Consider the following 21,576-nt stretch of genomic DNA (forward strand, 5'->3'; position numbering starts at 1 on the left):
ACCCTTCTTATGGTTCAAAGTAAGGTAGCTCAACCTCATGTGGCTCACTAATGGAGTGTGTCCAGCACACTGAAGGTTAAGGAAATGCATTGATCCTAAAGTATGGTGACTGGTTATGTTTAGTCTGGACATGGGTCAAAGACTGGAGGCCATCTTTTGGTTAGGGCTCAGTGTGTTAGGGGGTCGAGTGTGCACCACTTTTCCCCAGTCTCTGTAGTGGGTTTTGTGCCGAGCTGCAGGTCAGCCTCTATGCTGTTTCATGTCATCAGGTTGTTTGCTTTACCCTCTCTGTTCTCGCCACGCTCTTACAAGGGAAACCAGACATGGCAGTTCATTGCTTTGTGGTCCTCCTTTCATCTAGAAAATAGGCAAAAGCCATTAAGCACTGCTATTTCCCTAGCAGCAGTCCATTGCACATGTTTTGTCCATCAAACACTAAATCGAATACTACTGTAAAATTTTACAAAATTTAATGTATTATGTGTATATATTTTCCACACAAAATTCTAGTTCACCCATTGTGGGAAAAACACCAAAAACAGTTCCTTCTCTGTGGTATTAAATAAGCAATTTATAGCAATTTTAGGTCCGAGAGACCAACTCCATTGTTGCCTGTACATTATGAATATTTTACAATTAAACTCTCACAACATGAACTCCCTCACTAGGTGCGGTATACCTACGCTTGATGTCAGTTCACAGCCATTACGCATACTTCTATTAATATTGGTTTTAATTGTTGTTTTCCCCCATTACACATTAGAATCGCGATCTTTTACTAAATTGTTTGAATATAATTTTTTTCTGATTGATAGATGCGATTGAACAGATGGGCCGAATACAAAGCTTTCCTCTTCCTTTAATAACAATCCATTTATGAAGTGTAGACAGACTACAATTACTAAATAAATATCATAAAAATTCACACAGAAATCCTTTCTAATCCTAGCCTTTGTCTCACTTTCTCCTTAGAGGTACGAGATAAGTGTTTGCCAATGCACACAAATGAGTCTGTCACTTTCTTATACCCTTTTTTTATTCTGTAGGTAATATTTTTATATAGTGATGATGGATGATGTCACTTATTCAACTTCTCTTTGGCCTCTTTGCTTCCCTTGTATTTTTTTTGCCAAGAGTAACTTGGTTGTGTGTGTATGTGTGTATGTGTGTGTATGTGTATGTGTGTGTGTGTGTGAGTGTGTATGTGTGTGTGTTGGAGGGAGAGGGGGATTGTGGTGTGTCATCTACTAAAACAGCTTTGCTCTACTTTATCTGGGTCAAATGGTATGAGTTCAACGGCACATTGAAGTTCAGAGGGCCCGAAAATGAGAAATGGATGAGGGATACGTCAACTGAAATGTTTTCGTGAACATTGTCAGACAGAGATTAAGGCTTTGCCAGCTCTATGCTTGTCTGCTTTGATTTTCTCATACAGTTGTTTTGCAAATGTCATACTTTTAGGCCAAACTTTCTCAATGTTATTTCAGTTTTTCACATTCCACATAATTGCCTTGCAGGAATTTTAGGTATCCCTGTATACAACACACATAAAAAGTTGCATTTGGTCCTTAAATTGTGTGTGGGTATAATTTTATTATGCCTATTTATGCGTGGTGATCATATAAAATATAAGGTGTCACATTTTTTTGCATGGATTTTACTACTAAGTTGTGAATCATTTGATCAAAGGCAAAGTCCATCATAATATTTTAATTACATTATTCATTCATTGTTTTTCAGAACGGTTTTATCCTCACTAGGATGGCAAGGGGTGCTGGAGCCTATCCCAGCCGACTTCAGGCCAGGGGCGGGGGACACCCTGAATCGGTGGCCAGCCAATCGCAGGAGACAAGCCGGCAGACAATCATTCACACTAACACACACACCCAGGGGTAATTTAGAGTGTCCAATCAGCCTACCATGGATGTTTTTGGAATGTGAGAGAAAACCGGAGTACCCGGAGAATCCCCACACAGGCCTGGGAAGAACATGCAAACTCCACACAAGTGGACCAACCTGGATTTGAACCCAGAGCTGTGAGGCCAACGTGGTAACCACTCAAGCCGCCAGGGCGCCCCTCATTACATTATGTAATTTTAAGAAAATATCTTCTGTATGGATTTAGCTACTATTTTGCACATAATCTGATTTTATAATCTGGGATTGCCTAGTGGGCAGCTAAAATGTAGTTTCATATGTAATTCAGATAGAAAAGGGTCTAATTCAGGCAAGTGGTATAGTAAAACATGGATTATGAACACACCTGCACCTACTTGTATTAAGTGAACATTTTACGTAATATGAAGACAAATGTATAACTGTTAGAGGCCCTGTAAATATTTTACTGCCAACTATTGACTACCATAAAGTGAACAAAAATCCTGATATTCACACTTGTAATAGTGCAGCCGCCTCGTGCTGTAGAGGTCCACTCGCCTGGCTTTGGTGCATGCAGGCGCAGGCTCAAATTCCTGCAGGTGTCAGTATGATTGTGGGTGCGTATGATTGTTTGTCTCCCTGTGTGCCCTACAAGTGACTGGTGACCAGTCTAGGTTGTAGTCGGCATTTCACCCAAACACAGCTGGGTAAGGCTCCCTCAACCTCCGCAACCCTTTCAATGATGGATGGTATGGCAGCTGGATGGATCTTTGTACTAAGACTATTTTACTAGAGTAGCATGTTGTAATTTATTGTTTTTTTTCCTCCCCCCCACTGATTTAATGATAGTTACTGATAGTTACAGTACATAGAAAAATAAACATTTCTCTCCTCTCCCCAAAGCTGCAAATTCACTTTTATGGGACACTTGCTTTATTTTCTTTTTACAACCCTTTGACAACTCTTCAGGTTTCTTGAATTGCATATTTTGTATTCTTTATTTCATTTGGCACTGACTTTAAATGAATATTACAAATAGTGACAGTTTTACTATTGCTGATACAGGGATGAGATGTCCCTTATCATCAACATATGGGTTTCCTGGGGAAAAAACATACTCTAGCCAGACCTCACACGTAGACATGATCTCTTTATCTTAGACCTGTCTCCCAGCAAAGGACATTGGTCCTCCCCTCCAATAGGAAACAGAAGATGGAATGATGAAGATGAATGAAAATTTTGGCAGCCTCAGAGATCCAAAGTAAACTCCTCACAGTGGCTCATGGCTGCAGGCTCAACATTTAAGCCTGTTGCACCAACATGCCTTTAACATTTAATACGGCCCCGCTTTGGAGGAAAAAGCCTCAAGTGATGACATCTAAGGTTTTAATAGGGGTGTCTTTACTGTTTTCATTTCAAATCACAAACATATTTAAAGTGAACAAAAATTATTTTATTGTTTTCCTTGAATTTTTATCTATCCCAGCTGACTTCACGTCAGAGGCAGCAATATGCTAATGACATTTTTTTTGTGTTCCAGGGGGCTATACATTTCCATCCATGACAGTGGTCACATTGCATCAATACTACAAAACTGGCCAGAGAATAATGTAAAGGTAATCTACCAGTCAAACTGTGGCAATGCCTGGAGCCTTCAGTATTTGGTCATAATACATTTCCATTGTACTGTGTACTGAAGGTTTTGAGTTGAGGGCATTAGGAAGAGACAGAAAATACTCTATAGCTTTCTACATCATCTCAGATTTTTAAAAAGTAAATAAACAAAGCAGCATATTACCGAGATGAAATGTTCTCAAGGTAGAGCGGTAACACATTTTCATTCAACAATGGACATATTTGCTCATTTCCCTTTTCCGCAAAAATCAAAATTTAAGTTTTGCATTTACATGAAATAGGCAGAGTCCATAATTACAGCAGATTCCGTTCAACTAACATGTGCCATTTTTGACAAGTCCATGATTAAGGATAATCGTAGCATAATCCATTCATTTCTGGATAATATTGTCATCCAAATTACTTTTATATGCTTACATCAACCTGTGCAAAGAGGTTAAAATGCATATTGGTGATCATCTGGTTAAAGCCAAATGATGAAAACAGTAACTATTCTTGGTATTTTCAATGTACCTAAAACCTCAACCACCTGTCCACAGCTGTCAACAGTAGGGTATTTGTTTCATCACAGACATTCCACAACCCATTGTCCTCTACCGAGCAGAACCCACCCCTAAAATTTCAGTAGAAAGTTGCAAAAATGTAAGAACAGTAAATTGACCAACAGGCTTAAATGTTGACCCAGCAGCCATAGACATAAATATAGGAGGAAACCGGGGGTACCTGCAGGAAACCCACACAGGCTCGGAGAATACATGCAAACTAAACACAGGTCAATTGGCCTGGATTTGAACCCAGGACCCCACAGCTGTGAGGCCGATACACTAATCACACAAGTTGTCGGGCCTCCTTAATGATAGAATGATGTTTGTATAAATCCCTTGGTTTGTTACCAAGTCCTGGGACTCTATCAAATGTAAAAATGAAACTTCACCAAACCAAAAAAGCATCCATTTAATTATGGTCTGGACAAAAGAAGGAGAACTATGGACTTTCCTTGTGCGAATATGCCCTTATTCACTTCACCCCATTTGGCATGGACTAATGAAAAGTATAGTTTTGATTTATGACAGAATGGATGCATTTTTACCCCTAGCAATGACAGAAATGCTATTCTCCTAAGTGCAAGTCACATTGTCTTGATGGTTGACAGGCTGTGTGCGTGACGGATGGTGAGAGGATCTTGGGTTTGGGAGACCTCGGCTGCCATGGCATGGGAATTCCAGTGGGGAAACTGGCCCTCTACACAGCCTGTGGAGGCTTTTCCCCTCAGAAATGCCTGCCTGTTATGCTGGATGTGGGCACAGACAATGAGGTGAGATTAAGAGACAAAATATACTTATTTAAATACTTACTTAGAGCTGTTAATGAATTAGATCATTATGACATTATTATACTCTTTAAGGAGCTGTCCATAAAATAAAATTAAGCAGTTAGACCAAGGGTGGGCAACCAATTCCACAAAGGGCCGCAGTAGGTGTGGACTTTCGTTCTTACCTCTAAAGAGGAAACCTTTCCACAAATCTGGTATCTGAGAAGTACAATCAGTGGATTGCAGGCAGGTGCTTCTTGTTTCAGAAGAAACTCCATTGGTTAAACTGTCTGTGCTGGATCGGTTGGAATAAAAACCTGCACCCACGGCGGTTTGCCCACCCCTGATTTAGGTACATGCATGGAACACAACCCTGTAGAGTGCCCTACAACTGACTATTGACGAGTCTAGGGTCTAGTCTGCCTTTTGCATGCAAACTCCACAGAGGTAGAATGACCTTGAATTTGAACCTAGGAACCTGGTGCTGTGAGGCTGACGTGCTGATGTGGAAACCACTCATCCACTGGGCTGCCCATTTCTAAAACATATATTATGTTTTATGGTTTTGGTTATAGATTTTTCTGCCATTATTCATTCTGCATGGCGACACTTATGGGAATGAATAAAGTCGCACCGATAAAAATGTAGCCTTATAGTTCCATTAGACCATTTACACAAAGTCAGAGGAATAGGGATAAACTTCTGGGAGAAAAGAATAAAACGGCTCGAAACAAATAATTCATACACCACATTTGAATTGTAATACCATTTTTACTGCAAAAGTTTGTGGCAGAGTTTGCCATTCATTCATTTAATCCAAAGTGCTTTCAGTCATTTGTTTTTTACTTGTAAAACAAATGAAGGTACGTGATGAAAAAAGTAGAGACTGAGGACAATTCAGCACTTGTTTTTTTGGCTATAGTGTTCACCTTGGTTGGTTTGAACAAAACCAAAGTATGCACGTTTTTTGGTCCTACGCCACTATATACACTTACACTAAAAACTTGACATTTTACATTGGAGCATTAAGTTTTAACTAATCAATTGCCTTTCTCCATTGTTTGATATTAAGAAAATATACACACTTCCCGCCGCCTGATGATGTAGAGCACAGGTGTCAAATTGATTCCACAAAGGCTCAAGTGAGTGCACTTTTTCCTTTCAGCTCAAACAGCACAGACAGTTTGACCAATGGGCTTTCTGCTGAAACAAACATCAACTGCCTGCAATCAACTAGTTACAGTTGACATAGAACAGATTGGTGGCAAGGAGTCATCTTCATTGCTTGATAGGAAAACCTGCACCCATTTGGCCCATTGCGGAATTGGTTTGACTCGCCTGACTTAGGGCGCCGGCTCGATTCCCACTGGTGGTGTTATGATTGTGAGTGTGTGTCTCTATGTGTGTCCTTCTGCTGCTGAGTGGCAACCAGTCTTGAGTGTAGTCTGCAAAAGTCAGCCGGGACAGGCCCCTTATGAGTGAATGAATAAATAGTTCCGTTGATTGGTATGTGCATTAGCGGGGAAAGGACTGTGATCATGTTTAAAATAAACTGGATAATTTTGGAAACGAAACTCTTAAATTGCTCCTTAAATTATAGATTATTTCCACGCCCTCCGTTAGAAGGCACATATTCCAACCATCCGCACTTAATCTCACACGAAAGAGGCAACACCCTTTAGAGAATTAACATTACCCTTGATGATTGCCAGCTGGGAAAGCAGTGCCAATTCGTGTAAGTAAGTACCTGCCAGCCAGCAAACAGAGCTATATTCAAAACTGTGTACCACATGTGTCTGTAGCTTTAAACAGACTAAAAATTGCTAGCATTTAAGTCTATGTTTACACATCTTTCTGTATACATGTAATCCATGTTATGATGGTAAAGGCATAGCAACGTTAAAGGATTCTGTGTGACACAGATGAAGCTAGCCTGTCATTTATTTTGCCAAGACAGACCTCAACTCGTCCAGTTCAACTTCAATCACTCCAAATTTAAATGTGGTTAAAGAAATACACATCGGCAATATGACATGGACAGTCTAAATTGCCCATGGGGATGGGTGTGAGTGTGCACCTGATTGCACCTCTAAGATACCAGATTGGTGGAAAGGTTTACTCTTATTGGTTGGAACGAAAACCTGCACCCTTTACGGCCCGTTCTGGAATAGTTTGGAGACCCATGCTCTAAAAAAAACAACATTTGCTTTTGTTGTGTGTTCTTTGAAACTGTTACACAGTGTCAATGAATATCCATTTACCTTCTCATTTCATGCTTTTCAAACACGTTATACTTTAACATGCGATCGGAGTTGGCATAGAAATTATATTTTCATAAGGGAGATGAAAAGACACAAGCAAAAGTAGATAAACACAGGATAGCCTGAGCCAAGATTCGAACATAGTAGGCTTGACAATGAAGTAAAAAAAATGCAATTTGAAAAAAAAATATTGATATTATTATAGTCAAATTACAAGTCAATTGTGTTCATTTTGATGCTCTGTATTCAACCTAGGATTACAAAAAGCCAGAATGGGTAAGAAAAATGTCAGGGCAAGACTATTCTTTCAAGCTTACTCATGCCACTTTTTCAGAACTTTTTTTTAACAGATTAGACTTCAGTGTGCATTGCTGTGGTTGAAGTTTCCATGTTTGTGTTTTTCTTTAGAGATGACAGCCCAAAAGAGCTCAGTGGGGCTGAATAGAGCACTTATACTCCTTGGGTTTTTAAGCTCTGGGCTAGAAGTTGATTGAGACAGTGAGAAAGAAGGTCGGGAGGTTGGTTAAGGGAGAATGAATCCTTAGTCTTATTTCCATTGATTCAGGTTTTGTGATGGTCTGTTTTGTTAAAATTACCATTCTTTTCTTGCCTTGAAGAAGCACAACAGCAATTACTATGACTGACATCATAAAACCTTGGAGCAATTAATTTGTATTATTGCCCATGACTTTTCTCATTGCACGCGATTGCATCACTTTTGAAATGACCACCAAAGTGGCACTGCTCTTGCTCCACTTTGAAACATCAAGAGATCACGTTTTGCGTTCTTAAATTACAATTTACCTTGGCGAACTGCTGCCTGTGATTGTCCAATATATGCCCGCCAGGAAAAGACTTGTCAGCTTGGCCAATGGCCAAGTCTGATCCTTGAGAGCCCCTAACCAGTCTGTTTCCCATGTCTCCCTAACCATTAGGGTTTGTTTTAACGTGCTGGTTTAGGGTGACATTTAGGGTTAGGTTTAGGTGTAGGTGTAGGTCTAGGTGTAGGCCTAGGTGTAGGTTTAGGTTTAGGTTTAGCCTAACCCTAGTTAGGTTTAATCTAACCCTAGTTAGGTTTAGCCTAACACTAAACCAAGGGGTTTAGCTACAAAAACCTTAAACCTAACCATAAACCTAAACCTTGTTTATGGTTAGGTTTGGGGTTAAGGTTAGAGTTAGGGTTAGGCGCAGGTGTTGCCAAGTCCTGTCCTCGAGAGCCCCTATCCAGTCTCATTTCCAATTCTCCCTCCACCAACACACCTTAATCAAATATTCCACATCTGTATGATGCTTCTGGACAGCTCGCTAAGGAGTTGATCATTTGATTCAGGTGTGGAAGGGGAGGGAGATATGGACAACAGACTGGACATGGCCTCTTGAGGACCGGACTTCGCCATCCCTCCAATAATTTATCATTGGGATAGTTTCTAACCTCCTAATGGTGGCGACTTCTCTCTCATTGCTTTACTTATTTCAGAGCTACTGTGTAATTATATATTCAAACTGGATGGGACGTAAAGGATGCGTCCTCAAATTAGGCTTGAACGCAACTGCCAAGATTTTGGGATTAAAAGTTCAAACTACTAAATCTGAAAGAATTTGGCCTTGCGGCCTAGGGAAAATTGCAAGAACATAAAACATGTATATAAAGCATTAAATTGCGAAACAAATTTTGTGGCTTGTTCTCGTCATGCTTAACATTACCATCAAGACTTACCACAAACATGTCGCGTGTTGTTTGGTGTTTTTCAGACACTGTTGCAGGATCCACTGTACATTGGGAATAGGCATAAGAGGGTGCGAGGCCAGGAATATGATGATCTGCTGGATGAGTTCATGAAGGCAGTGTCAGACAGGTATGTTCACTTGAGTTGCCAAATCCTCATTTGCCTGCTTTCTCCAAATGTATAAGACATACGTGCCCTTAAGTCATTTGAAGCTTACCATATGCATACGGTGTGGAACGCAGACACATTTCGTGAGATTCAGAATTCTGGTGAGCAAATCACCAGCGAACGATTTAACATTTATGAGTGGAATTTAGGCTTCCAAGCTCTTCAAAACTGTGCATAATAACCAGCTTTGTTCCCGATGAGCAAACCTTATTGAAAAGCGATCACAGCGCCACAAAAAAAGACATTACCTATAGCTAGAGATTTTATTCGTAGCCATTAAATTAGGTCACAGCACTGAGTCCGTGTCCTTGAGGACAGTTTATTGTAAATTGTATTTATTTATATGTCTGAGCATACTCATAGATATCACAGAGCTGTAGAAGCATCAGAGCCACTGGTTTGCTTTGGCAAAGTTAGGTCAGGAAAGAACAGAAATAGAATCGGCAAAAAGAGGCCACAACTCTAATAACTAGGTAGCTTCTTAACTACAGGCAACATCAGAGATTCTTCCTGAAAGGTAGCCAGATTGGTGGAAACTGAATAATTACAGGCTCAGAGACTGGGTGATTATAGCTCTAAGGGTTTATAAGTAATATACATGTTTATTTTTCTGACAAACACAAAAAGCATGAACTCCTTGACTGCTACTCCCATTTAGCCATAGCAGCAATATATGGATTTTGAAACCAATGTTGAAAAATAACTATGACTTTTAACACAATCATACTAGAACTTTTCCACTGAATGGCACACAGATATCAAGCGGCATCTAAGTAGCAGTCACACCCATCCCGAAAGTAGCTTCAAGACTGAGGCCTTAATAAATCTACAAACCCACTCTCTTTCTCCCAGGCGCCAATAACTCCAAGCACCATTCAGTTGTTAAAACCCTTCCCCTCATCACAAAAGCATTCTTTCCTACTTTCGCCATTCCATCTTTTCACCAGCAATTGGTCATTCTTTGTACTCCAACTCCCAGGTGGGAGAGGCAAACGTACCTCTCCCACCTGGCAGTTGGAAAAATTTGTTGATTTTCAGAGTTATTCAAGCTAAATAGCTAAGTAACTATCCAATCTGATTGATCTAAATGCACAATATCAATCAACTTAGTAACTTCAGCAATGCTGTTTAGTGTGGAAGATTGGTTTCCATTCAAATATCTGAAATCTTGCATCAACAATAATGTCACAACATCAGGTTTATTTTTCGTTCTTGATTTAGGTTAGATGTAACTGATCATTGTGCTGATACAGAACATAATTTGGGTGAAAGAATGACTTTAACCGTGGGTAGAAAATTGAGTAAAGTGCACCATTTTACGTGCTTGATCACAAAAGTACCATAATTCTGGTTTTACATTGCCAGTGTTGAAAAAATAAAAGCATTTGCTTCGGTATGTACTGTATGAATGAGCTACAAAGTGCTTGTTAGGCAATATAACCCCAAGGCCAGATCGAATTCCGCTAGCCATTATTTTGACACCTTGGGGATAGCCGATTCCCCTAAACGACTTAATTAGAATAAACGGTAAAAAAAAATTAATGAAAAATAAGTGCCGGCAAGATTGTGACAAATACAAAACTTCTGACAGTGATCTGCCTCATGTTTCATCATGCCCCATTGGGTTCAACTATACTAAATATAAGTGACACTGGAAGACTTTTGCTTCACAGGGATTCGAAACACACGTGCATTCACTTTTCAGGTTAAATGGCATGAAAATTGCAGCATGAACTTGGAGGATTGCACTCAAACTGAAAAATGAATAAATACAAAAAAGTTGGGAGGCCAGTGGGTGAGTAGTTAGCACGTCGGCCTCACAGTTACGGGGTCCGTGGTTCAAATTCAGGTCGGTTGGCCTGTGTGGACTTTGCATGTTCTCCCGGGGCCTGCGTGGGTGTCCTCTGGGTACTCCAGTTTCCTCTCATTTTCCAAAGACATGCATGGTAGGCTGGTTGGACACTCTAAATTGCCACTAGGTATGAGTGTGAGCGTAAATGGTTGTCTGTCTACTGAAAGTCAGCTGGGATAGGCTCCAGCACCCTCCACGACCCTTGGAAGGATAAAGCGGTTAGGAAAATGAATGAATGAATAGAAAAAAGTCGAGAATCTTGACTTGTTCTTCAACATATAGTTACCAACTAACTAATATTAAAGAACTTGTGGACACACAAAAATGATATTAAAAAACTGCTCAGATAAAGACAAAACTAAATGAGGTTATGCTGTGCACCATCTTTAAGAAGGTTTTGTTAAAATTGTAGCCATTTCAACTCCAACAAATAGAATGAGGACTTTCCCACCTGGCTACTTAGCACACTCTTGACAAAGAACTGGACACACATATTAAACTTCAGTCCATAAATCTGCTGGTGTTCTGAAATCTTTTTTTTCTTTTTATAGCAGCCACAAACTCAGACTGGGTAAAGTCAAATTGCAGTGTAAGTGAACACTTGGGCTCTAGTCAGCAGGAGGAAAAAATGGTTTTGTAATGTGTGGGATTTACAGATATTTTCTTTTTTACTGATCATGGAAATATTTGCAGTCGTTGGATGAAGTATGGATTGCAATAGAATTTTTGTTTTACTTGGGTTTATATAAAAATGTGATGAATCCACAATGCATACAGTCGGTCTGGCCTCATTAGTTCTACAGTAGAAGTGTTTGCATCACAGTTGAAACTGAGTTAAATAAATGTATTTCCTTTCAATTTTGCAATGCAGGTACTGGTTTTGACTAATTTATATCATCTTATACAGTTTTTTTTCTCAGTTAACCATTGGCAAATCATGAGTATATAGGATTCAATTTGAAATTCAATGCAATTATTGTTGTGGAGTTAAATAGGCAACACATATGTCTTGCATACACTTAACACCCGCGCACAGACAGACAACTATAAAAACCCAAACACTCCCTCTATCTTCATTGGCAAACTCTAACACCAAAAAGATTCTAAACTGGGATGATTTTGTCTTTTTTTTCCAATTCCACAACCTCATAATTCATTTACGGTTAGATGATGTCTGTTCAGATTTTTTTGTCTATCATCATATTTTTGTTGAAGTGCATACGATTTCAAACCCTCTCATTTCATCCTAAAAAAAGATGATACTCCTCCATTTGACAACTAAACAGCATAATCTGTTCTTTTAACTCAATCAGGAGAAGAGTTGCCCTGTTACAGCTGACCATTTTATATTTGGTAACCCTGGTGTGCGTGTGTCTGTGTGTGTCTGTGTGTGTTTGTGTGTGCATGTTTGTGTGTGTGTGAACTTTGATGACCTTGCCAAATAGGAAGCCACAACCGCAAAAGGTCAGCGCCCTCAGTTGCTTCTCTTCATTTCCTACAAGCCCCAATGCAGTTTATAGCCCCCTTCTTTGTCCCATTATTCATTGTCTTCATGCAGTCTACGTGCAGGGCTTTTTGAGCTGCTCCTTGCTTGATAAAAAACAGATTTTCTCTACAGCACGACTGCTGTGTTGGCAGCCAAGCGCTCAATCCCGGAATTAGGCATCAAATTCTTGTAGTGCTGCAGAAAGAGAAAAACCAATGGCACTCTCTTTAAGACATTTCCATTTTCACAGAAAACTGAAGGGAAAATAGTATAATATGACAGCCAGAAGAAAAATATTTCGTTTCTAGGGATGATGACAAAAAAGATTTCACCTCCATGTTTGCATGACAGCATTGCAGGTGTGTAGTGAATTTTGGTGGCAGCTGGCTCTGTTTGCATGACCTGTCCCAATTTCCTCTCTTTCTCACACACTCACTGAAACATGAGCCCTGCTGTTTTATCCTGTCCTCTTGTACCCTCTGTGTTTTTCGACTACATTTCAGGAGAGTGAAAAGAGTTGTTGTTTTGTTTGCTCAATCTTTGTTTGTTTTCCACACATTTATTTTGGGAAAAAAAAGCTTAATGATATGTCATCATAATTAATCCAGTCACAATGTATGTTTGCTATGGGTGAGACTAAGGAATTGCCTGGATTTGGGCATCAATTGTTATAACGGGATGGTGACCTAAGACAAAACATTCATTCATTCATCTTCTGAAACGCCTATGCCAGCCAACTACGGGTAGTAGACAGGATAAACCCTGAATCGGTGGCCAGCCAATCGCAGGGCACAAGATAGTGGACGACCATTCAAGCTCACACTCACACCTAGGGTAAATTTAGAGTGTTCAAGCAGCTTACCCTGCATGTGGGAACTTGAAGAAACTTTTAGCATTTAGTCCAGGGGTGGGTAGATCGAGATCTACCAGTAGATTGCCAAGGAACTATTTATAGATCGTACGACAATAACATTTTGATCGCTACCCTCTGTCGGTTTCCTTAGTTAAGCTCTTATGAATTTAGCATGTCAGGAGTAAGTTTTTTCCATGAATTGTGAGTAGATTTTCACCTTTATTCCCTGCCACTGCCATACATGTTGATAGAGTATAATGCGGGGTATATTATTATTATTATTGCTTTGTCGGTGGTCTGCAAAACAGGTAGATCGTGGTAGGTTTACTCCTTGAAAAGTAGATCTTGGAGGAATTGATTTAGGTCAATAGCATAACTCAGATTGATATGATTGAACATCTGACATGACACAGCAAATCCATATCACCCTGTGATCAGTAGAATAGAAAGAAACTAATTGCCTTATGTACTATGTGCAGATATTTGCAGCTTGACAGATGCGCTCAAAAATGCTATGTTTAGTTATTATGGCCACTGAATGAATTGATTATTTTGTAAAAGAGTTAGCCTCACATTGATTCTAACTGTAGAACTCACACAATGACAATTGTTGTTATGGAAAATTCATACAATGCTTAATATAATAATACCATACAATATAAAATTTTCCAACACCATATCTGTCAACCTCGGCCAATTGCTCCCCTTGATAATAAACCATACAAATGTAACACAGCACATATTTACTCACATAGGGCACAGTTAAAGGTCTAAAAGTTTCCCCAAAGTGGAGCCGAAATAGCTGAAACGAGATTGGTTTTACAAAAAAACATACTTTAAAAAATTCCCATAGAAAAGTTGTTATACAGCGTACACAATTTGAACTAAGAAAAAAAAAACTATAAAATAGAGGAAATGTACAAGTTGACAGGTATGGGACAGAAAGTCATTGGAGTGACACGTTCATCCAGTTCATTCTATCCTTCCCCCTTGTTACACCATACTTTTAGCAGTCTTTGTAAACATTCTGTGAATTCCTTCACAGAAGGACCATCTGGTGAAAGTCATGGGAACTTGGCATTCCCAACTAGATATCACTCTGAAATCTAATTTAACGGCTCATAACGCTGAGTTTATTTTTTCTGTATAACATCTATTATTTACATTGGCACCCATGTTGCAATATCAAATATTTGATTACATATCTAAGAAACTTGGTTAACACTGCTTGTGAGGAAAAGCACTTTGTGGCCTTTTTGTCTTGGTTCTTTTCTTCTTTTTTGTCACCTTTGACCTCTCTTTGTAAGTCATCGTCAGGGAAGCAGGCATCATTTTTTTTTCTTCAGCTTCCATTCCACACATCATTGCAAACCTTACAATGTAAAAATTGCAGGGGTTGCTGGAGCCTCTACCAGCTGACTTTGGGCGATAGGCAGACTACACCCTACACTGGTTGCCAGTCAGCCATAGGCCACACAGAGAGACAGACTACCATTCACAACCACAATCATAACGCCCCCAGACGATTGAACCTCTACACCAGGAGCCGTGAACCTTTTTAACAGAAAGATCCATAAGAGTTCATATTTTCAAATGTTATTCTTTGAGAGCCACGCTCAGAATTTTAAAGTAAAAATTAAAAAAGTCTGCCTTTTTCTAGTCATTTCATCACTTTTAAAGTACAAAAATCCCAGAATTCTTTCGAAAGTGTTACGCTCTTGCGAATCAATGAGTATCAATGAGAGTATTCATGCAGAAGAGTCCATATTTTACCTCAGAGGTGAGTGGAGTGCCATATGCACCCATCAAAAGAGCCAAATATGGCTTCCGAGCCATAGTCCTGGTCTACACTATCAGTTGGCTCGCCGGCATTAGTTTGAAATTCAAAAAGCTGGCCATTGTATTGTGGCTTTGACTGATGAGGTGTTTTTTTTTAAACAATTTCATTAGACATGATGGATGACATGCATATTCATAAACCGAGCATTACATCGTGAGCATCAACGCGGTCATTTAGCACTCAAAACTGTGGTGTAGAGTGCCCTCCTCTGGATTTTAATCAAAACAGCACTTTCTGCATGCGCTTCACTGTGAAACATTGGGTGTTTTTTCACATCCATTGTTTCTTTAAAACAATATTTTTCAACAAAATATTTAAACTCTCTACGCTCTCTTGTTTACAGGTATGGATTGCAATGTCTGATTCAATTTGAAGACTTTGCCAACTTAAATGCTTTCCGCCTGCTTGTCAAGTACAGAGATATTTATTGCACATTCAACGATGACATCCAAGGTAACTGGGAAAATTGCTGAAATTCTGCCTCCTCACCTTTTTTTAAGTCTACTTAATATGGTTCTCATCTCAGCTTTGTAGCATGTATACACATTTTATTTTTCATCTATGTACTCTATAAAATCCCAAGTGTACACTTCATTCAGGTGTACTTCCATAGCTTCCTTTAATAGAACTAAAACATGTCCGACATTGCTTATTTTCCCCTTTCAATTTGAATAGTACTTAATATTGGCTACTAACGAGGTGTGTTGCATTTAACATATATATAACTGTTGGTCTATTTAGAAACAACTATTAATTTTCTGCAAAAAATAATAAGAAAAAAAAACTAATGCAATGTCCCCTCTATCTATTCGCTTTTAATTATTGTTTAAGGCAACATTAAAGTGTTTGGAGCAGTTAATTAACAATCCTCAACAGCATGTAACATGAAAATGATGAATAGAAGGCCTCATCGCTCCATAGGTCAACCTGTGCTAATTTTACATACTGCTAATATATAGTTTGACTGCAGGTAATGTATTTACCTCATATATTTAATTGAATGGTTTTCCCCTGTAATTTCTCCCAGGCACTGCTGCAGTGGCAGTTGCCGGTCTTTTAGCAGCCCTCCGCATCACCGGGGGCAAAATGTGTGACCATAAAATTGTGTTCCAAGGTGCAGGGGAGGTAGGTTTGGCATCAGTCAAATAAGGGTTTGTTTGTTTGTATTCATTTGTCAATCAATATTCAGTCCTTTTTACCTTTACAGTTATATGAAATGTTAAAATCTAATTGTTAAATGTATCCTTCACTGTTATGTTTGTACCAGGCAGCAATGGGGATTGCTGTGCTTATAACATTGGCCATGGAGAAAGAAGGCCTTTTAAAGGAAGACAGTTTAAAGAAGATCTGGATGGTTGATTCCAAGGGCCTGATTGTCAAGGTGTCTTTATTGAAATACATAAATCCTAAAAAAATACTCATCTACACTTGCCTGTTTAGCGTTTCCATTTTCTGGTGCTCGGACGTTTGGTCGCCGGTCTTTTGGTCGCCGGTCTATTGGTCGCCGGTCTTTTGGTCCCTTTTGTTCACCGGTCTTTTGTTCCCTTTTGGTCGCCGGTCTTTAGGTCGCCGGTCAAATGGTGACAGAGAGTTTACTGTTGAAGCCAGCCCAGCTCTCAAAATTATATTCATGAGAGAGAGTTTAATAATTAAGAGATAGAGTTTAATATCTAAGAGAGAGAGAGAGAGTTTAATATCTAAATACTATTTCATATCTAAGTACATTTGACCGGCGACCAAACATCCGGTCACGCATTTTCAACTACTTCTGACATGTTTTCCCCTACTTCCAAATTCTAAAGTGAAAGAAATGAAGTTAACTTTCAATTCAATGTTATTTGTGTAGAATTGCCCATCTTTCTGACTGGGCATCAGTATGTGTGTTTTGATAAGTAGGACCCACAAGCAATGTTCCTTCTGATTTTTCATATGTCCATGCAATAAGACAACCTCCCTGTGCACACTGAGGACCAGTGAGAGCAACATCATAAATGCTCGCTATGGGCAGACACAGTTTTATTTTGTGTGCTTCATATGTCTGCTGGGTGTGGAGAACACGAAAGTAGTGCACAATTGGGCATGCGTGCATCTTAGGGGGAACATTGCCCACAGACAGTACAGAAAATGAATGAAAAATGATGTATTACTCTGGATCCATATTGCTTCATTTTATCTACAATCACAAATGTTTTCAAGCATATTAAATATCAAATAGTTTAAATGGTTTAAGTACCAACACAAGCGTCAAGCTGAAACAGTCATTTGCATTTTTCAATAGGATGTAAAGCCTTTTTCAAAACAATTATCAAGCAATTACTTCCATTCTGTGAATCACCCATCGTTACTTTCCTTTTCTTTGTCATTCTACACGTTTTTAAGGGTCGAGATCACCTGACTCATGAAAAGGAGATGTTTGCGCACGAGCACGCCCAGATGGCAAACCTGGAGGATGTGGTTCATGAACTGAAACCTACAGTTTTAATTGGTAAACATGACAATTGTTGTTTAAAGTCTGTCAAATGCACAAACTAAGATGAAATATATACATATATATATATATATATATATATATATATACATATATATATATATATATATATATATATATATATATATATATATATATATATATATATATATATATATATATATATATATATATATATATATATATATATATATATATATATATATATATATATATATATATATATATATATATATATATATATATATACATACACATACATACACATACATATATATATATACACACATACATACACATACATATATATATATACACATACATACACATACATATATATATATACACATACATACACATACATATATATATATATATACACATACATACACATACATATATATTAATATTTATTTATTTTTGGTATGCGTATATCAGCTGTATACTATGCAGTCACTAGGTATGCAACTCGACGGCAAAGAACAGACCTTCAGGCTGCCAGGGAAACGAGGTCCCGAGTACTAATACATTTATTTTTCATTGTTGCACAAGAAGGCCGCGACTTTGGTTATTCCAAAAAAAAAAAGGGAGTTTTATAATAACAGCTGTGAAGACAGCTATTTCGTTTTTCAGGAAGCATCGCAGCCAAAAGAAATACTACTGAAGGAAAAGAATAGACAACTGGGGAGGAATAAATCGTGTTTAACGGAATTAATATTTGAATTGAGGCTGTATATGTCAGACAGATCTTTCACTTTGCCTTCCAGAATTGCTAAAATAGCAGTAACGACCAAGTTACTCAAAATTTATTGACCAGAAAATACCTTAATGGCTCAAATTTATACTCAAGTAAAGCGTGCCTCTTTTTAGGAACATCATTTTTTTTTATCCCTCTGTATTGTTTGTCACTATCTGTCTTTCAGGTGTGGCCGCCGTTCCTGGCGCCTTCACAGAGAATATCATCAGGGACATGGCGTCTTTCAACCAACAACCTATAATCTTTGCTCTCAGCAACCCGACCAGTAAAGCTGAATGCACCGCAGAGCAATGTTACACATTTACCGAGGTATTGTGGAAACATATCAAAGCTTGCCATTTATTCTACATCGAAAATGCACTTGCAATAGTTCAATGACAATGCTGGCCTTGCACTGCAGGGAAGGGGCATCTTTGCGAGTGGCAGTCCATTCGATCCTGTCACCTTACCGGACGGGAGGACATTGTATCCTGGTCAAGGAAACAATGCGTACATCTTCCCCGGTGTAGGCCTTGGCGTCACCGCCTGCGGTATTCCACACATCACTGAAGATATTTTTCTTACTGCAGCAGAGGTAGCATTGACATTTGACTCTAGCCACTACTGTTTCCATTCATCAATACATTTCTTTCGTTATAATGACCAACACATATACACTGAATAATAGCCGCATCTATATACTAACCTCAACAATGCAGCCTCTAATATAGTTTCTGACGAAAACAACATACATGAAATAAATATTTTCAAGCAGCAACTATATGTACCTAATCAATACATTGATGAAATGCAAATAGTTGTCAAATATTTTTGATGATTGGTTTTCTAAATACATGAAATGGTGGGATTGTGCACAGGCTGAGAACAATGTAGTTATAGCAAGAATCTTATTCTATTGCGTAGTTTGCAAGATTATATATATATATATATATATATATATATATATATATATATATATATATATATATATATATATATATATATATATATATATATATATATATATATATATATATATATATATATATATATATATATATATATATATATATATATATATATATATATATATATGTTTATAAAACAATTTCACTGCACAATAAAAGGACAATGTACTTATCTTAGGCATGATGGTTTGTGTCTGTGCGGAATATTCTGATGTTAATGAATCTGAATCTTTTCTGTACAAAAGGCCCTTGCTGATCAAGTGACAGAAACGGACCTGTCTGAGGGAAGGCTGTACCCACCTCTCAGCTCCATCAGGGAGGTCTCTCTCGAACTTGCTGTCAAGGTAACATTTTAGCTCTTGTACAGCATGATGATTTTTATTTTGATACGCAACCAATATTTATCGGTTCTTCACATCTGAAACCCATGTGTTACAGGTAATAGAATATGCCTACAAGTGCAACATTGCCACCGGTCATCCAGAGCCCTCAGACAAAGCAGCATACGTGCACTCGCTAGTATTCTCCACTGACTACGATGACTATGTACACACTGTGGACTCGGAGTGCTGGCCTGCAGATAGCATTACACTCCAGGCATGCAAACTTTAACAATGTGAGCCTTCAAAGGGTAAAAGCAGTAAAGAATGTATTCTTATTGCACTGTATTTGTGTGTATATGCATATGCACATTAGTTAAAGAACCAGTGATCTTCTGATTCTGCGTGAATAAGGTGCAGGATGTAAAGGGCATTGCGTTTCTGATAGTTTATTTTAGAAGATTTAGGGTTAAAGGTGGATATGTAAGTGAAACAGATTCTTATTTTTCTTTTCTTCAGAATTTTGCTGGAATTTAGTATGTATTTTAACGTTCCAGTGTGTAAGACGGATCAAAGAAATGCACTGGTTTTGTGAAACTGTATTGTGATATTAGTTTTGATGGAGTTGGATGACACCATCTTGTTAATGTTGATTTTTTTGTGGTGTGGTGGGGTTTGGGAGGGTGGTCGAGGGGGCTAAATATCTTACTTATTGTTGTTGTTTTTGTCTGAACCTTACTGTTGTAATAAAACATTTTAATTGTCTTAAATGTGAAGTTTTCGACCACAATGTTTGAAAATTTGCCGACCCTTTTAATAGAAGAATTTAATTGTGGTGATTTATTTCCCCCTGTGGGCCAATATCTGAAATAGCAATGAAATGCAATAAATCTTACTACCCAAAAGGACTTGGTCACAAAAACATGAACACAGGGTACCAGAGTGATAGCTCATCTCATTTTCTGAACCGCTTTATCCTCATTACGGTCGCGGGTGGTGCTGGAGCATATCCCAGCTGATTCCGGGCCAGAGGCGTGGTGGCCAGCCGATCGCAGGGCACAAGGAGACGGACAACCATGCACACTCATCCATATCTATATATATATCCATATCTGGGGCAATTTAGTTTGTCCAATCAGCCTACCATTTATGTTTTTAGATTGTGGGAGGAAACCAGAGACCCTGAATGGAAAACCACGAAGGCCCGGGGAGAACATCCAAACTCCACACAGGTGGATGACCTGGATTTGAACCCCGGACCCTAGAGCTGTGAGACCAATGCACAAACCACTCACCTCACCAAGCCACTCAAGTAAGTGCTATTGACAATAGATAACTAATCCATTTTGCCTGGGATCGGCTGACATTGAATGGTTCCGGCTAGGACTCCCAATCAAAATGTTTTGGCTTCTTGCAAAATTATCACTTTCAGTCATTCACTCACATCCCAGAAGATATTCTGTGTTGAACTTCTATTCTTTCCAAGTAGTGTTGTTTTTCTTTTTAAACTATTTTCAAATCATAATAATACCCGAGATGCTGAGCATTTAAGAAATACTGTGTTCATTTAAAAAAAAAAGTATCTTGTGCTGTAATAGTCTTTTTAGCCTGAACTTTTTAAACCTGCCAAAATAATAGAAAAGGGTCCTACTAAATTGCAGGTGCATAATGTTTAAAATTTGTTAAATCCCTGTTTTGGCCAGAGGTGGGCAAACTATTCCACATAGGGGGTGCAGGCTTTTGTTCCAACCTCTAAAGAGGAAACCTTTCCACAAATTTGGTATCTTAGAAGTGCAATCAGTGGATTGCAGTCAGGTGCTTCTTGTTTCAGCAGAAACCCCATTGGTTAAACTTAAACTGTCTGTGCTGGAATGGTTTGAACAAAAACCTGCACCCACAGCAGCCCACTCTTGCCTTACTGTGATTAGTAATTTTATTTTCCACTAGGGTTTACCACCTTCTCATCTTTGAGTTGATTTTTTTTCTTTTATTTGAAGCCATTCCTTCATTTTCAACAAGCTAATCCTGGTCAGGGGGATGCTCGAGCTTAAC

General features: G+C 38.6%; 1 protein-coding gene across 2 annotated transcripts in view; it reads left to right on the forward strand.

Moving 5' to 3' along the window:
- The window catches only part of me1 (malic enzyme 1, NADP(+)-dependent, cytosolic), a 47,182-nt gene extending 26,716 nt beyond the window's left edge, over positions 1-20,466 (forward strand). For both annotated transcript variants that reach the window (XM_077721641.1, XM_077721640.1), the window contains 11 exons: positions 3,419-3,494; positions 4,667-4,828; positions 8,839-8,942; positions 15,356-15,465; positions 16,040-16,137; positions 16,280-16,393; positions 17,392-17,497; positions 18,424-18,566; positions 18,658-18,831; positions 19,450-19,548; positions 19,643-20,466. In XM_077721641.1, the coding sequence (XP_077577767.1) occupies positions 3,419-3,494; positions 4,667-4,828; positions 8,839-8,942; positions 15,356-15,465; positions 16,040-16,137; positions 16,280-16,393; positions 17,392-17,497; positions 18,424-18,566; positions 18,658-18,831; positions 19,450-19,548; positions 19,643-19,816 (1,360 nt within the window). In that variant the 3' untranslated portion in view covers positions 19,817-20,466. The remainder of the gene's footprint in view (positions 1-3,418; positions 3,495-4,666; positions 4,829-8,838; positions 8,943-15,355; positions 15,466-16,039; positions 16,138-16,279; positions 16,394-17,391; positions 17,498-18,423; positions 18,567-18,657; positions 18,832-19,449; positions 19,549-19,642) is intronic.
- The last annotated feature ends 1,110 nt before the right edge of the window (positions 20,467-21,576 follow it).

This window comes from Stigmatopora nigra, chromosome 7, assembly GCF_051989575.1.
Source record: "Stigmatopora nigra isolate UIUO_SnigA chromosome 7, RoL_Snig_1.1, whole genome shotgun sequence".
NCBI lineage: Eukaryota > Metazoa > Chordata > Actinopteri > Syngnathiformes > Syngnathidae > Stigmatopora > Stigmatopora nigra.